The 17,986-nt window shown below is 42.1% G+C and overlaps 1 protein-coding gene across 3 annotated transcripts in view; it reads left to right on the forward strand.

The window, feature by feature from the left end:
- RAPGEF5 (Rap guanine nucleotide exchange factor 5) overlaps positions 1 to 17,986 on the forward strand; it is a 216,632-nt gene that overhangs the window by 133,887 nt on the left and 64,759 nt on the right. For 2 of the 3 annotated variants that reach the window (XM_050329335.1, XM_050329328.1), the window contains 2 exons: positions 16,723 to 16,826; positions 17,169 to 17,257. The exons of the other annotated variant lie outside the window; for it this stretch is intronic. In XM_050329335.1, the coding sequence (XP_050185292.1) occupies positions 16,723 to 16,826; positions 17,169 to 17,257 (193 nt within the window). The remainder of the gene's footprint in view (positions 1 to 16,722; positions 16,827 to 17,168; positions 17,258 to 17,986) is intronic. 3 annotated transcript variants of the gene reach the window in all.

Consider the following 17,986-nt stretch of genomic DNA (forward strand, 5'->3'; position numbering starts at 1 on the left):
GAGTAGACCTGTGTGTGGTGTATCAGGAGCAGCACTTCTAATTAGTCTGGTGCTAGGGGAAACAATGGAAAACCTGCTCCTTTTTAGTAGAGCAGGAGACAAGCACAGAATGCAAATGTGCATCACCTTTTTAATTTGGTTGCAATATCACAGCGTCTATTCTGGTTTTAGAAGCACTAATATTTGTTCAATGAATACAATATCAATTGAGGCCTTTTAACAAAATACTTTTTATATTGCAAGTAGGGGATTATTCACCACAGAAAAATTTAAAACATGTATGTGGATACAAATACAACTGTTAAATCGATTTGCTGTTTGTAATATATGCTGTTTGGCCACACTTAGCAAGTTAATAGAGACCTGATATGTTCAGGGTCATAGAAGACACTAATCAGAGCTGACTGAAGAGATGATAATTTTGGTTCTCATATGCAAAGCCTGGTTGTTCAAGCTTTGAGCTAAAAAACAGACATGTTCAGGACTGGGCTTCCTTGTGTGGATGGCAAACAGCTGGAGAGTGTACCAACACTCTGGCTTTGTCTCCTCATGTGAGAAACCTGAATCTTTTAAGTGAAATCCACACATTAATTCAGTCTGTCTAAATAATATGCAGTACCTATATTGAGCTAATAATTTGGTTTCTTAGATTTGATGAACTTGTGTAAAAGAAGCATATGGCTTCTAAACAGAACTCTATTTTCAGTGAGTTCTTTACTCCTATTTCACTCAGAGGCAGGAGAAGTAGGTTAAACCTGGGTAGAAGATTTTCCTGCTTTCCTTATCATTGGCATCACAAGATCCTTCCAGCAGAGTATGAGCAGTGCCCAGTGCCCTGCTGGGAACCTATCAAATCCTGCACATTGTAGGTGATGGCCTCCTGCATCTGGGACTTTTCTCAGGAATTCCCCAAGGATGTGGCAGAATCCTTCTCCACCAGGGAACTTGTGATGCTCATGGTCCTCCAGTTCTCCTTCTGTAGATATACCTGCCTGTGTGTGCATATGCTGTATGTATTTTTTCATTAAACAGACTGCAAACCTTGCTAAAAGCACAGACGATCACTTACAATGACTACTTATGGAACCTTTTTTCACACTGAAGAAAGAACCAGTCATTTACACACACTCTCAGTTGTTAACATAAAGAAGCTGCTTTCTCCTGGTGACCCATCTGTTCTGACACTCCTTTCTGTCTCCTCCTCTTTTCAGATTGCTTTAGGTTTTCATCTAGCAGACTCTGAAAAGTTTCAACCTCCTTTTCAGTTGTTCAAAAATTAAAACCTGAGTCTTGGTCATCACATTTGAGACCTGTACAAACTTCTGTGCCCCTACCTTGGGGACATCAGGCTGTGAATGTCACCTTTCCCCCTCTTCATCTAATGCCTGCTGACAGAAAAAGCGATAGATGCAGGCTGTCTGCTCCCTGGCTTATCTTGTGGGTAACTCCATGTAGGTACACACTACCTGCCTTTCTGAAGAGGAAGAAGGGTGAGTGGTGAAGCCGAGGTGTCAGAGGAGCTCAGGAACTCCTCATCCTGCATGGGCTTCCTCCAAGACCTGGGGTTAATGATCAAGCATCTGTGCCTCAGATCCTTGTTCGTATATGGAAGTGCTGCTTCCTTGTTTCCAGGAGCACTGTGAACATTGGCTCTCAGGGTGCTTTCCCACACTGATGTGATGTGTGAGTAGTTAGAGTGCACTGGCTCGCTGAGTGATACTATAGATAGGTTGAAGCAGCTTCCCTTTTTAATTCTGAACACCTGAACCACATGAAAGTGGCTTCAGGTGGCAGATTTTTTTTGTGGGACACCCAAATCAGGTACTTTCTTAAAAATGGCTCCTATCAATTTTTTTTTTTTTTTTTTCCCCAGAGTGTCAGCTATAGTTTTAGTTTCAGGAGACCCCGAAAAATCTGCCTCTCTTATTTCATTTTAGACATTTCCTTGTAGGAATGTATGCAGAAACTGAAGGAACATGTTCCAATTTTACAAAAGAGCTGTGGGTATATGTGCTAATTTGTGTGGGATCCTCAGCCATCCTTAGAACGGAGTTGCTCTGTTCTTGCACTGGGTGGCCGTATGCTCCCTGTAATTCATCTGTTCTCACTCTCCCACCCTCAGCTGTCACACAGACACACATATGTATACGTACAGATATGACTGTCTCTCCCCTGGTGCAAAACTTAGTTTTGTAGTATGGAGAGAAAAAGGCTACAGTTTCACTACACCATTTTCTTTTTCAACTGCTGTAGCAATGCACTCAAATTCTGTCTCGTATTTACTGGTTCATCAGTTGATACTGTTTTCATTGCAGTGACATATAAATAGTAAATATTTGCATTAGACAAAAGCTATACGGTAAATCATGCATAGAACTGTTGTTTTAAAATGTATTAGTTTTTAATCCATGTGATGTTCAATATGTATTAAGGATCTCCTAAGAATAGAAAAGCTAAAAAAATAGCAATTTACTTACTTAATTATGTTAGAAATTCATGTCTTACCTGCTGTAAGAAGAAATAAAGGCTTAGCATTCCACTAAAAGTATCAAAAAGCTGTAAAAGTTGCTTGACCATGATGATATGAAAATTGACTACAAAAGCATAGGCAATTGCAGTTTTCCTTGTAATTCATTAATGCTGCAGTTTCCAGTATTCCAGTGCTCTCGTGCATGGAAAAGATCTGCGTCAAACGGTTGGATGCCCAGCCTGTTTGAAAAAAATCCTATTGATTAAGATCTAATAATACTTCCCATCCTGGAGATTCTTCATTTGCGCAGTTTTGCAGATGCAGCAGAACATGCAGTAACAATATGTCTGTATCACTTTTGCGTTTATGACAAATACTTTGCTCCAATCCTTTTACTTTTTTTTTTCCCATGCACAGGTTAAGTGCTTGCTCCAGCAAAACTTCTTCACTTTTCTACCTTAGACAATATATTTAATGAACTTTATCTGTATTACATTGTTAAGGGCAAGGAGCTAGGATCTAGTTCTAAATAGACCAGGGCTTTCACGAAAATGAAATCCTCAAAGAGTTGCTTCATCATGGGAAATCATTGCCAAATGTCATGTGAGCTCTTGCTTTCCTGGCACACACAATGTAAAGAAACATTTTCATTTTTAGCATCTTGACATTCAACTTTTTGACTTCTAATGCTTTACCACTTTTTAGTATATGAATTTTTTAATTTCCCATTAAAATGCATTGTTATGAATTTGCTTATATTGAAATAACAATTGAGATAATATAGAGATAGAGATAATTAGAGGCTTAGTTCATGTTGTACAGAAGCATCTTAATAAGATCAAATAAAAACCTACATTTTATTTTTAGCATAGTCTAATGTTCAATAATCTAAAGCTTAAAATCTGATGAATTGGCAATGATTTTGTGATTTGATATTCAGAAAGAATGCATCCTGAATACCAAATGAATGAAAGTTACTGTGGACTATCATTGCTGCCTTTTTTATTTTGACCTTGAAAACTATGTTGGTTTAGTGTTTTTACACTGTTAACCTTGAAACACTTTACTTGGAAAAACAATGCTGAAGGTTAGCAGTGCTTTTACTTGAGTTATCATAGGGGAACAGTTTGAAGTTTATAGGGGTGGAGAGAAACTGTCTTCAAAATCTTCAAATAGCCTGAAAGTTTTGGTGATGACAGCCCTTTAAATTATCATTATCCTAAAAATGTCCTGTGCCAGTGAAGCCTCACATAGCTAAAAGGAAAAGTGACTGTGGAAAGGAGTGTAAGTAATACCAGCAGGATGGGGATGCCCAAGAAGCTGCTTACTGATCCCTTCTGTTGCTGTGCAAACATGTCGTTACAAAATATCCTTGGTGCAGCATCATTGGTGCAGGTCAGGTGAGTAGCTGTGTGTAAAGATCATACTTTTTATGTCAAGTAAATGCTCATGAGCCCAAGTCTTATCCCCCTCTTTGCTGGTTTTTAGCAAGCAGCCAATGCACCAGTACAGAGTAAGGGTAGATGAAGAAACATGCTTTACACAGGGAGATTTTTCTCTGGAATAGAGAGAGGTATAAGTCAGAGACAACAGCCTTGTGTTTTCATTTTTAGTCTTTACTGAGTGGGTAGTTACACTGTAAACTGCCCATCATTACTTACACTGGAAAAAAAACACTAACAGATTTCAGGAGCATTAGGTCCTGATCACTTGTATTTTAAGGGAGCAGAAGAACATGTAGGCAACTTCTGCTTAGGATCATCTGAAAATATAATTAATTTTATTAAAAATCTAACAGAAACCTAATGTTTTAGATGGGATTTTAAAGACTTTGGCTTCACCCACCCCTTTCAAATCACTGTGGTCTCTGTTTCTGATTGCCTCCAATGCCTGTGTTAAAATTCAAGGCATCCATAAGGCACATATCCTCCTGACCTAGTGCTGTAGTTATGATGATGCATAAAATAAATCATTGCAATTACTGAGGCAGTCTCAAGCACTTAGTAACTCAGGCAATTGCTTCTTGAAACATGACTGAACTGAAGAAAGGATCATTAGTTATTTCCCTGGAGTACTTGGATATTGTAACCCTCTCCACAGGGTTCTATTAGGGAGTTAAGGCCTGGCCATTTGTTCACACATCTTATTTTATCTTTCTGATACTCAAATGCTCTGTGACATCTGGCGAATTCCAGAGCATCTCTCTTCTTCACCCGTGGCATCTCCTTACCTGTCAAAGTTCAGGTCAAATAGCAAATGGCCAACCATGTGGAAAGGAAGAGCCCAGCAATGACAAAGTAAACATGTTTAAGAAGTCATTTCTCGAAGGACTTACGAGATAGGGTGAGTTTATGAGACGCATAACATAAAAATAATTTCCTGAGTAAGGAGGAAGAAGTTGGTTAGATGAGATCTTAAGGTTATACATGAGTACAAACCTGTGAAAAGCTATATGAATTGTTTAAAACCATGAAGGTCAGGAAGGAATCAAAGCCAGAAATGGGAGAAGGGAGATCAAGATTAGAGATGCAGGAGAGTTTCCATATATCTTGGGTGGCATAATAGGTGTTGGCAGTGTTTAAGTAGTCTGCACTATGCAATCTGAAAGTAATGGGATGTGATGAGAAGAAGAGAATGGGATCAGAAGATATGTGTCCGTGGACAACTATATCCCCCAGTGGAGCCTTTGTTGGCTGAAGAAGCCCCTGTGCATACAGGGGTATATCAGAAGCTGGCAGGTGGCATCACAGTGTGGCTCTCTAGGTAACATCAAGTTGCTCAGGAGGTTGAGCAGGAGGAGATACTTTGAGGGAGGAAAAGGGGAGCAGCCCAAGGGAGATTATTTGGGAACCTGGTGTCAGTGCTGCTCCTCATGGTGAATTTAAAGGATAGGGAATGAGTCTTATGTGGGCATGATAGTGGGCTGAAGAAGAGCTAGAAAAGGGCAGCAGGGAAATACAGTAAAAGCCCAGTGACTGATGGATGGGCTGAGACTTTATGGATGGGACTGGCAGTAGAGCAATATGGCTTGAGGGGGTTGTTCTGGAGAGAGCTGTCCCCTCTCCTGGGGAGGAAGGGAGGCCCTCTCAGGGAGAGGTGGTGTGTTAGATGATAGTATCAGAGCCCAGCAAGACATGCAGCAGCCTGGTTCAGGGTGGATTCAAGGGTAGATCAGATGTCCTTGTTTTTGAGGCAGCAACATCCCTCAGAAGGGAGGGGCAGATGGCTGGAGGCAGTAACAGCTCCCACGGCCCCAGTGAGATGTGCTGCTGCATGTCTGGCAGCCTTCACACTGTCAGGAAGGCTTTTTTAACTAGTGCTGTTGTGAATGGTCTTCTGATGCAAGGGTACAAAGTGAGTTTGAGAGGAACACTGTCATTTGCAAGGTTTCGTGGTATCAGTTGAGGCAAATCCTAGCAAAACATTCAACATTTGGACTCTTTTTTTTCAGTACTTCTTCCTATTTTAATGATAGATCTGCTTAAATCTCTCTGAGCAAAAATAACATTTTGGATTACTTCCATTAATTTCTTTGCAGAAGAGACAGTGAAATCTGGACTATGCCACACTTCTGCACGTGTTCCTCCCCAAAGGAACCGTTCCTTGAGGAGACCACACAAGCACAGAGATGAGTGTTTACTCAAGATGCCCTGCATCTCATTGCAGATACCATGTGATTTAACAGTTGCCATGGTAACGATGCATTTTTCATTCCATAACTTGAATAAATGTTGAGATTGTCCTTGGTATAACTAACTTATCTCCCTTTTAAAGTTGGCCATGATTGTATTATCTAAAGAAAGCAGAGACGAGACTCCCAACATTCATACTGAATTTTTAGAGCATGTAGGCAGTTAGTAGGTACATGATTCCATCTGGAACAAAATAAAAGTAAAGCAATGTGTGATTATTTAAAATCAAAAAATGGGAGAAATTAAAATTGTACTTAAGAATATGGTGTCATTGTATATGTTTCTGTAATTGATATTTTTGTGATACTATTCTTCAATATATGAAATTTTAAGTTTATGATTTTATAATATTTTTCTTTATGTAGGCATGCAACAAAGCACTTTTCTTCTTTTTCCTTACTGTAATCTTGCAATAAAATTTCTTTATTTCTTGTGTGCCGTAACCTAACTTTTGAATTAATTGTTGCTGAAAACAGCTAGTTGTTAACCCTTCTTTCCTACCTCCCTTATTCTTTTATGTTTAATTTTTGCTAAATGTGAATGACAAATATTGTACCAAAACAAAAAATCTTTAATTTTCTTCTATGCATGCAATGTTAGAAAAAAGTATCCATATAGAAGCGGCTGATTTTTCTCATTTCTATAGTTGATTATTTGTTCACATCAGTGAGTATTTTATCCTGCATGATAAATGCAGAATCAACCCTCCTGCTATTAGGTGGAAGAAACAAGTTTCATTTTTCCTTCTAACTCCTTTTTCCTTTCCTTTTTGGCAGCTTTATTGAATGTTCTATGCATTGCTGTCTACCTAGGATCTCTTATCAAGACTGTGAGTGATTAGTGGCTTATCTATCTGTGAATGATTTAGATTCATGAATTAATTAGCAAGAAAAGAACCATTAGAAAGCATTAGCAGAAAGACTGGTGATTTCAGACTGTTTTGGAGTGAGTTAGAACTGTCATCCAAACCCAAAAAAATTGTAGCCATAGTGATTCATGCTTTTCTCAAAAGAAACCACTGCATTATATCTAACTTAGTTGAAAACAACCACCAAGCCACAGGCCATAAATTCTACTTTGTGACAACTACTGTTGGTCTATAAGTTAAATAAATTGTTTTGATTTTAAACATTAGCTTTGGATTTTTTTTTTACTGCTTTACTCAGTGCTTTTTCATACTTCCTGTTTGAAGACCATGTTAAATGTCAGTGTATTTGAGAGAATTTGATTCTGGAGTTCTTGAGAATGAGCTTGAGCTTTATATTCTCAGTTTTAAGAGTTTATCCTAAGCCTTTTGTGAGGCCAGAATCAGCTCCTGACCTTTGCTGAGTACTTTTTCATGAAAAATTAGCTGCATCCTTCTGTGAGCATAATGCTTCCACAAAAGGATATATGCCTTACAGTGATAAATGTAATAAGCAGCACCTCAGTTTAATAGGCAAGTTTTAATCTTCCTAGTTTGTAATTGTAGCTTGTAATGTGAATACTGTACACATTTTAATTTTATTTTTATTAGAGTGGTGGCATTGGCAGCATTGAGAGGTCCTATGGACATAAGTTAAGAGACAAAGGTTTCTCTAACAGACAGTAAGTGGATAAGTCAGTTTTTTTAAATAATAATTTGCTATACCCCAAGTATAAATTGGAGTGAAAGGTAAAGAAAGGGATCAGCAGTCTTGTCTGTTTGACTTAGAAGTTGTATGCATCCAGAACTGGTAATTAGAGCAATATAAGGCTGACAGTGTCATATATTTACTGCCATCTGTCCTCAATTCCTTCAGGAGACCTTATTTATCGCTACTTCCATTATAAAGGATGTAAGGCCTTTTTACATGTGTCCTTACCAAGGTGAATATTAGTCCACATTAATAAATTAAATCCACTAATGTTAGGGAGCTGTATTCTGTAGTTTTCATTCTTGAGTGAAAGCTGTATGGGGGCTGCCAGAGAAATCAAGTTCCAACCCTGTTAGATGTTAATCAAGTTGTTATCTATTTCCCCTCATATTCCAGTAATTTCTAGAATTTCACCCTTTTGATATTAAGATTATTCTCAAGTATAACTTCTGTATATCTACACAATCATCTTCCATTTTTCTTTCCCTGACCCATATGGTAATAGTAGTATGTGTTATCAGTCCCGGGGTATCTGGGTTAAGTCTGCAGTCCTTCTTGAATCCTTGGCACTCTTCCCCCCTTCGTGGACAAAACATAAGTCCTGCAATTTTTATATTCATCTCTCTCTTGCCTTTCACTGCAGTTAAGGCTTGACCTACTGCCACTGACATCCTGGAAGACACTGTTTTCAGTGTTTTCCAGTGTATCCCCCCGGTAACTGGAGTATTGAACTGTTGTTTCATCTACATACTCTACATTAATTGCAAGGCCACTGGAAGGGATGGTTGGCATCTGCCCCTTTCGTTCTACAGTCATGTTAATTTGCCCTGGTGTGGTGCTGGTTTTTCTACAAATACAGATGCTCTGAGCCTGCAATTCTTCCATATACTGGTATTTTTCAAGTAAGTGCTTTCCTGCCAGCTGTGAGAGAATGATAACAATATTAATACCATCCTCACGTCTTTCCTCTCTCTCTCTCTCTCCCTCTCTCTCCACTCCCTCCCCCTTTTTTCCCCCTCTGCTTTTGTAGTGTTACAGAGAGAAGGCCTCCTCAGTTGTCCTTGCCAAGGTGGTAGCTCTCTGTCAGGCTGTCAAACTTACCCACTAATAGCTATGAAGAGTGTGTGCTCCAAGAAGGAGAAAACCAAAATGCATAGCCTTCAATTGTTTTAAGAAGACATTTTTCATTATCCGACAGAATTGTGGAGTGTTAAGGTTATGATAACATTACTTCAGTGGTTATGACACCAGTAATGGTTTTTTTAATATTGTTTTAGAAAGTATGCCCTTTTCCCTATGTTAGAGGTATTGCTTCCTTTCATTAAAGCCCTATCCTTGAAGTGTTCTCACCCCAAATACATTTGGAGGAAATCAGGGGCCAATCAGGGGTATGGTCAATTTGTTCTCCATTTAGGGCATTCTTGCAGCTAACCTGCTATGACATGGCCAACACTGTGTCTTCAGCTGTACTGCAGCATGGCACCATTGAAGTGTGCCAAAGGAAGTGTAAACCAGGACTCCCATTTCAGTTGAGGATTTTATGCTTCTGTTGTTTTCCAAAGAACATTAAAGTTTTTTTCTTTTTTAACTGTAAACTTTCTGGTGGTTGGACTCAAAGGTCTTTTCCAATATAAACAATCCTATGATTCTCTGAAAAGCTGCATGACGTTCCTCTTCTCTCACTTCCTTTGGCTTTCTGTAGCTACACAAACTTTTTTCATGTTTTTAAGTGCCTGCACAATGAACCCCTACCCCCACTTGTGGTGGGACCCCTGCTTGGGAACATCATGCAACTGAGTTGTTTTTTTTTCCTGCCCTAGGACCTAACTGCAGCCTTTCTGCTCACATAAGGACTTGCATTTAGCAGTGCCCTATTCCCATGAGCGGTTTCTTTCTTCTTAGTAATAGGGAAAGCAGAAATAATCCTACTCTCAGCAGTTTTGGGATTACAGGCAAAAATTGAGTTCCTTGATGTATGACTGTGTAGGGATATTAATCTTTTCCCTGATGCCTGTTGTCTGTCATCTCTGTCTTACCAGCACTGTCCTTTTGACCCCTCTACAAGGATAACTTGTTATTATCGTTGCCTTTGCTGTGGATACTCAGTATGCAGATGACAGCACCAACAGTTTTTCTAAAAGGGCTTGTTCTGTGCATTATCAGATGCAATATTCAAAATTGGCTTCAGCAACAAAGGATTTTTTTTTCCATGTTGTGCCTCATGCACATTTTACCACCATTTGCAAAGCTGATAAATGCAGGAAAGATTGTGTTGAGCCGAATGTCGGCTTTTTGTTGTGCATCTCTGAGAGTGATAGCTCAGTGTGAGACCACCAGGAAGTTTCAGTACAATCCCTGGGTGCTTTTTGCTGAAGGAGGTGGTGGTCAAAAGATTTAGAGTGTTTTATGGTTTTACAGCCCAGTCAGAAGTTACTGAGAAATCACTGTGTGAGGCATTAGCTGATTTTTGTTTCTACCAGTATACTGTGAATTAGCCCATGTTTATAAAAGTGGATTTAACAACAGCAGAGAAAACAAAAAATATTGGAGTACAAAAACAAACTGGACAAAAGCTGACATGAGAAAAAATAATAAAATGTAATATGTCTGTCCTATGAGCTGTATTTTATAGTGGAATAAACTAACATAGCCTTCTGTAAGATTTTTTTTTAATTATTATTCTTAAGCTGCTGTTGATGGTCCTGCAGTCCTGTGAGGTAATTTTTCCCTTGAAATTTGGAAAAAGTGGTGATCATGCAACTACAAAACAGGCTGCTCACTGAAAACATTTTGCGTTGTGATATTTTAAACAGAAGTAGAGTAGTAACTACATTTTTATTTTCATCTTTCTGAAATAAAGAGAGGGTAACCACTGCAGAAAAAAATACCAGTCTCCTCTTTATATAGTTGGATTAAGCTGTGCTGGTGACTATTGTCCTCTTGTAGTTGAAAGAAAATCAAACATCTTAATGCAGATTTTGGCTTCTCTTGAAACACTGCGAAATACAGTAACATATTCTGAGATGGATTATTCACAGAGATCAGAAATATTGTCATCCATCTTCACATTAACTGTGATCTGTTCATTTCAATCTTCTTGTCAAATGAAGAGGAATAGCCTGCAAAGAATAGAGTAGTTTTTGTATATCTGTTTGTACTTTGGTGACTTTAAATCTAATTTTGCAATTTCCACGATAATGGATTCCAGAGGAAAAGCACAGTGAAGTTTAAGCAGGTCTTTATTCTTGATGGATGCAGTCTGAAAGAGTATCTTATTGAAAGAACTGTTAATAGAATGTTGCATTTTGTAGGGATTTTTTACTGTCTATCGTGTTTGCAATATAAATATGTTTGTGCTTTATAGCCAGGACTCATCTCATTGTCTATTGCTAGCACTGGCAATGTCTCACATTGTAGGACTTCATTTTCCATTGCTTCTAAGTGTCATTGCATCTTATCTGTTCATTCTGAAAGGTGTCTGCTTCAGCCTATTTAATTTTTTAATGAAAAATGTGGCCAACATGGTTCAGATGCAGCTAAGAGTGAAGTTAGGGGTTAATATGTTTTGTGATGTTAAAAAAATAATCTGGCAGAAGCTCTCTGAAAAGCTCTTATGCCCTTAGACTTCTGAATTAGGATCTGAAATCCCTTTGGGGAAGACTCTTTGGTTTTTTACCATCTTCATAAATATTTGCCCAAATCTGACCCAAGTTAGAGGCCAAAAAATGCAGTTTGTACATTGGAGCTTTGCAGGTTAATATTTGAAGGATCTATAAGCTCTGAGCATGCTTCAGCCTGAGCTGCAAAGGATTTTCTTTACAGCTGTAGCTCTTACTGGCTGTTACAACCAGACCTGCTTGTAGGATGTAATGAGCCCAGATGAAGGTGTAACTATCACTTTTGGTGTGCCCAGTCTAGTTCTCATTGGGTGGGTTTGGGGACGTCAGTGTCACCCTTCAGAGGCAGGTTCTTCCAGCCTTTGCAATGGGTACAGCAGGGTCCCAGCAGGCAAGGACCTTTTGTCTTAGCTTGGACACAGCCTAAGAATGAAGTCTTAACATAGGCTGGACAGGGCAGAGGTGTCTGAACAGAGCAGCAGCAAGACACAGTAAAACAAAACAAAACAAAACCCCAAAACCCAAAAGTGTTTTGTTTTTGGTTTTTTTTGAAGAGACTACATAAAGAATACCAGCCAATTTTTCCAGTTTTGGGGCTTGACCTTTCTGTCTTATTCATGTTCTTGTAATTCTTTTTTTGCATGGGTAATATGCACCAGAGATTGATTATAACATCCAAACAAAAAGACACCTGCCCAGCTAAACAATCAGTCTTTGGAAATGAGGATCTTATTATTTTGTGGCTTTTGCCCAGCTTTGTCACCTATTTGAGTACTTTCCCTGCACAGCAGTGGAAGCTTCTCTACCCTTGTGCTTCTGAACTCTCTTCCTGACTCTGCTCATGTATTTTACACCACTTACATGGAAATATTGCTGTGTGCCCAGGGAAGCTCCATGGATTCATTGAAGGGAGCGGTCTCCTCTTCAGAACACAAACAACCCTTGGAATCCTTTTCCTGTACCTCTCAAGGGCATGACCTGGCACCAGCATGAAAAGACATAGAGGCATAAATGATCAGCCTTATCTGATTGTGTTGAGTCAGTTTTACCAAATTATGCTATGAAAACAAAATGTTCCTGCCCTCCATAGCTCCTACACGAGGCAATTTCTTTGTTATTTGCTGTGACTTTGAAACAGTTAGCCTGCATAAAGTTGGCTTTGTTTCATGTCGTCCAAAGAAGATTCTCTTTGCCTTTGCTTTGCTTGGTTGTTTGGCAGCAGGAAAATCTGTCTGCAGACTGGATTTTCCATGCTCCATTAAGTTTATAGGTGCCTTATAGGTTATCTCTTAGTTGTTGTATTACTTCTTTACCCATTGAAACCAGCAATATGGGAGTCTCTCTGGATGTGGGGTTTGCTGGAGTAGCTCTGTGTCTGGTCCCTTTTTTAAAAAAAAGCAGGTGAAGAGAAATTGGACAAAAGTTCTGTCATTGGGAAATGCATAGTGTGCATTGCTGCTTAGGAGTGCTCCAACCTTAGGTACTTCAGTAATGGGTAAGACAGATAAGGAAATAAATCCTTGCACAGGTGTCCTGTCCTGTGGGGAAATTATGTGAAAATGTGTTTTCTTTTCAGTGAAGCAGGCTTATGAATATGCTGTCTATTGCAGAGCATACTGGGTTTTTTTCTGTTGGAAAGCTGTTGGAAAATACAGCATTTTTCAACGCTATTTTGAGCAGTGGAGGTTTCTCATAGCAAGAGGGGAGGCAGTGCATTCTGGATGCCATTCTTCTTAATTACTTAAAAGGCCAAACTCAAGAATTCAAGGAACACAGAAATATCCCTGACTGATACCGAAGTTACTGGCTGCTTTGGCCAGAGATTGGATTCTTCCCTGCCAATTGCAAATAGCCCGGAAAGTTAATGCCTTCCATAAGGAAGCCGGCATGCTGTGGCTGTTTTCAACACTGCCTTGTTGTGTACCTCCGCTTTCTTCCGCCCCTGTGGTAATTTAGAGGGTCATATTCCTGCTCATGCAAAGCATAACTTCCACAAGTTGAGGCCCGCTAAGCAAGGACTTCCAGCTGTTTCATTCCTATAAGCATATAAATATTTATACCACCCCAGGGTTCCTTTCATGCTGAAAATAAAGGTAGCACTTGTCTTCTGTTAAAATATATTACCCAGGAGATAAATGGCTTACCTCAGTATTAGGAAGATGGATGAGAGGAGTGGAAAATCAGCCATAATATTGGTTGGAAGATCCACGAAGTCCAGAGGGCCTTGCTGTTTACTTGCAACTCCTGCTGGGAACTGACATAGAGGTTGATAGTGCTGTGTTTAGCTATCAACAGATGATTAATTAAAAGCTATAATAAATGTGAAATATAATGGTTGACAGATGCAGAGCTAGCTAAATTTCCTAGTGATGGGTAATGTGCACCAGGGATTGATTACAGCATCAAAGCAGGATGTGAATGGTGCTTTTGGAGGGACAGCTGAGACAGGGAGAGTCTGCACAAGGCCACATGCAAAGTGAGACAGCAATTCACCTCTGTGGCATCTTTGGTGTTCTACCCATTCCTGTACTACCTCTGTGAAAACACAAGTCCAAATGTATTCTGATCCAGGCTGCTGGGAGTCATTTCCTACCCTCTGCACTGGAGTGAAATAAACGTCAGATAGGCAGTGTGGGGGGCTCAAAGCTGAGGTGGTGGTGTAGCATCACCTGAGTGAACTGTGATTCTGCTGCTGATCTGGAGCATGACCAGTGGTAGCCTCTCTGCCCAGTTCATCTGCCCAGCCTTAAAATGAGAGAGATGGTAACGCTGAGAACCCTGCATGGCCAGCACAGGTTGCAGGTGTAAAGGTCTGAAAGAGTGCTGTGAAGCTTCATTATTAATTGAAAATATGATGAGAATGTCTCTTGAGTCAGTGTGCTGACTTTTAGGGACTGAGCTAGGATGCTGCCTTGCTCTTCAGTACACACTGCTTATCACTTGGGGGCCCCTTGCATCCTCCTTCTCATCTGCCACTGTATTTAGATGGAGCATGCTGAGAGCAGCCTGGTTTTCTTACAGCAAGAATTAATTATTTCACGGACCATTCCAGATTCTGATAAATGAAGCGTGCCTTGATGTCATTTTAGAGTAATATCTGTAGTGAAATCGGAACTTGTGAAAATACATAGGACATGTCTTTGTGTTTTGCTTTGTTCGGGTTAGTTGTTGTGGTTTATGGCATGATTAAAGAGCCTGACTGAACATAAAAATAAGTCATGCAGAAGTGGGAGTTTAATGAAATAATAATTATTCCCTTAAATTGAAATTATTTTTAATATAAGATAGCAAAATTAGGAAATTCTCTATCCCTCTCCTTTTTTTTGGCAAATATTTATTATAGGTAATGAAAATCCAAATTGAACCCAACTGGCCTTAGTTTTGCACAATTTTTTGTCTTTCCTGATAAAATAGATTGTTTTTTCTCTTCTATTAAATTGCTAAAACAGGCAAGGACAAGAGGAAGAGCCTTATGAAAATCTCACCATTGGGGCACTCACAAACAAGTACCCAAAAGGTTTTTGAAAATGTTTCTGCTTAGTGAAATGCTGAAGGGGAAACACCATCATCCAGAACAACCACTGTTAATGTCCTTTCAGTGTGAGAGAGCTTTCACCCTCCCAGTGCTCCCTTGTTGACTTGCTGCCAGCTGCTCATGTATGTAATGTATATGAGTGAGCTTAAAATCCATTCCCATCTATGTGGAAATAGATGATTTGTACAAATACAGCACCATACATCACACATATGCTCCATATGTGTGCTGCAGTTTGGAATGTCAGTGAGCACAGGGAAATGAGAATCAGGGCTATTTTAGAGGATGCCAGAGAAAAGAGAGAGAAATGGAGAGATTTATTTGTTTGGATAAACCTCCCTGTTACTGAATTGCTTTAATGCTGTGCCTGTTTCTTGTTCTTCTTCTCTTTTACTGCTTCTTTCATTGCAGTTTTCCAAATTTGTAGGCAACAATAAACCACGGCCAGTGGAATGGAAGGTTACAATTATGTATCAGTATTCCTGTAACGCGGCTGCTCAGTAATGTCTCCTGGGAGTGTTACAATGAATATCTGACATTAATTGGCTCAGTACCTGTATGTCTGACCTTGCAGAAATTTAGTAGATCAATTCTACATGTTGTTTACTGATAAAGAAAACTTTTTCAGGGCAGGGACTGCATCTTCAGGCGTTTCTGCCACAGTGACAACCAGAACTAGCAGTCAGATTCACTGGGTCTTAGAATAAGAGATGAAATAATAGAAAGAAGAGTCATAAAGTGATTTCTCTCCCTTGTTTTGCCAAGATAGATCTGTTCCTCATCAATTTTTAGCCCACTTGAAGTCTTTCTCACTGCTGGATACTGTACTCTTGATGCACAAATGCTGCTTTCTCTCCTTTGAGTAGTACACGTATTGCTTTCATAGGTGTGTTTGACATACTGAACGATATAACTAAACCAGGTCAGAATTAGAGGAACAGCACCTGGATTTACTCGCACTGCAACAGCTGCCTCTTTTGTTTCACTCACCCTCTGGTGACTAAATCTGCCAGGGGGCTGCGAGCCGCTATTTGGCAGCCGCCGTGTTTCAATGCACCCTGCTCAGTCAGCAGCAACCTCTCATCTCCTGCACTGCTCAGTCAGCTGGCTTTGGCTGCACTGGGGATGCGGGCTGCGTGTGCACAAATGGATGATGGTTCAGCTCCATTCTGTTTGAGGGAGCACAGAAGGAGAAAGTCAGTGCCCAAACCGCAGCTTAGCCAAGATTCACACCCGGGACGGTCACTCTGCTGACCTTTCTGTGGGGTGTTTGTTTCCCAAGTTAAAAAGTTGTTGAAAAGAAAGGAGGTCTGTACACGGAGTATTTTAGGAAATACTCAGAGGAACTCATTGCATGCCTGTTCCGCTGGTTTTATTGCCTTTATTGAAGTACATACAGAAGGTGTATTCTGCTTCTGTATTACTGGCGTGCTCGGGAGCACTTGCCACTTTCAGACTATTGTTACCTGTCTTCTGCTTTATTTGACGGGCAGAGAATTAAAAAAGCCACCAGCTTGGGGACACGGAAACCCGCATAGTCCAAGCCCCTCTCCCACCCCCACTGGCTTCTGTGAATTAAAATCCAACACAGGGAGCCCAGTGCCGCTCACAATGGGGAGCCCGTTCCTCCCCTCTGCCCCGCGGTGCAAAGAGCCCCCTCCCCAGTTTAGGCCTCCGGCAGCGGATCCCCCCGGGTGGAGCCCGCGGCGGGACAGCAGCCGCAGCCCCAGCCCCGACCCCGGCGGGCACTGACCGCGCTCTCTCTGTCGCTCTCCCCCCCTGCGCACGGAAGGCGGACGATGGAGGCGGCGGCGAGCGGGCGCGGGAGGCGGCCGGCGCGGCGCTGGTGCTGCGGAAGGTGTGGTCACGCAGCCCGGCCCCCGAGCGGCGCGGGAGGTAAGGCTTCCGCGGCTCCGGGCGTGCGGGGCTGGGCCGGCCGGGCCGGGCTCGGCGGCGGCGGCGGGCGGGGCGGCGGCCCGCGGCCCCCGGCAGGGCGATGGCCCCCGGGGGGCGCGCCTAGGGCACGGGGCGGCGGGCGCGGCGGGAGCGGGGCGCCATGGGCAGCGGCAGGGTGCGGGTGCCCGAGGCGCTGGGGGGTCGCGGCGGGGAGCGGCCGCTGCCCACCTTCGACGTGCCTTACTTCAAGTACATCGACGAGGAGGACGAGGAGGACGAGTGGAGCAGCCGCTCGCAGTCCTCTACCGAGGATGACTCCGGGGACTCTCTGCTTTCTGACAGATACGTGGTGGTGTCGGGGACGCCGGAGAAGATTTTGGAGCATCTCCTCAGCGACCTGCACTTGGAAGCCGCCCAGGACAAAGAGACGGGTAAGGAGCGAGCCCGGTGGGGAGGCGGAGGCGGTCGGGGACCCTGTGTCGCCGGCCCCGGTCGGGAATGTGGGAGAGGTGCCGGTGCCGGTGCTGGCAGAGCGGGGCGGGCCGAGGGTCGCTGCCGGGCATCGCCGACAGCAAGCCGCTACCAGCCTGATGTGCCGCCCGGGGCGATGCGAGGAACCCGTGAGCGCGGTGCGGCAGCCGGGAGGTGGCGGAGCGAGGCGCTGGCTCCGGGGCAGGAGCGCCGGCGTTACCGGAGCCGCTCGGCAGACGCGGGCACAGCAGCAACTCGGGCCGGTCTACGTTCGCCTTTGGATGCCGCCTGGGTAGCTCAGGCTGCGGCGGGCTTTGTACAGCACCCGTGGCTCTGCAGGCAGGGCTGCCATTCCTCGTAGCCTGCAGCTATTGATTAGGATACTTGCAGTGCACCTCACCTCCTGACAAGCTACTCGTATTGACACCACCCCAGTACTTTGACACAACTGTTTCATAAAAACGGCTTATAGCCCAGGGCACAGCCCGATGCTCTAGTTGCGTGTCTTCAATCAGAAGAGTGTAGTTTATTCCAGCCTCGAGCAATTATTGTATGGATCGGGCTACTTGACATGCAGTTTAATTTTCAGCTGGATTTCTTGGCGATATGCACAGCCTGCTGTCACCAAGAGCTCATGGAGTTTATCAGAAGTGCCTCTAACCTGCAATTCGTAGTTAGTTTTAATGAAA

Source organism: Myiozetetes cayanensis, unplaced genomic scaffold (genome assembly GCF_022539395.1).
Source record: "Myiozetetes cayanensis isolate MyiCay16 unplaced genomic scaffold, myiCay2020 scf1, whole genome shotgun sequence".
NCBI lineage: Eukaryota > Metazoa > Chordata > Aves > Passeriformes > Tyrannidae > Myiozetetes > Myiozetetes cayanensis.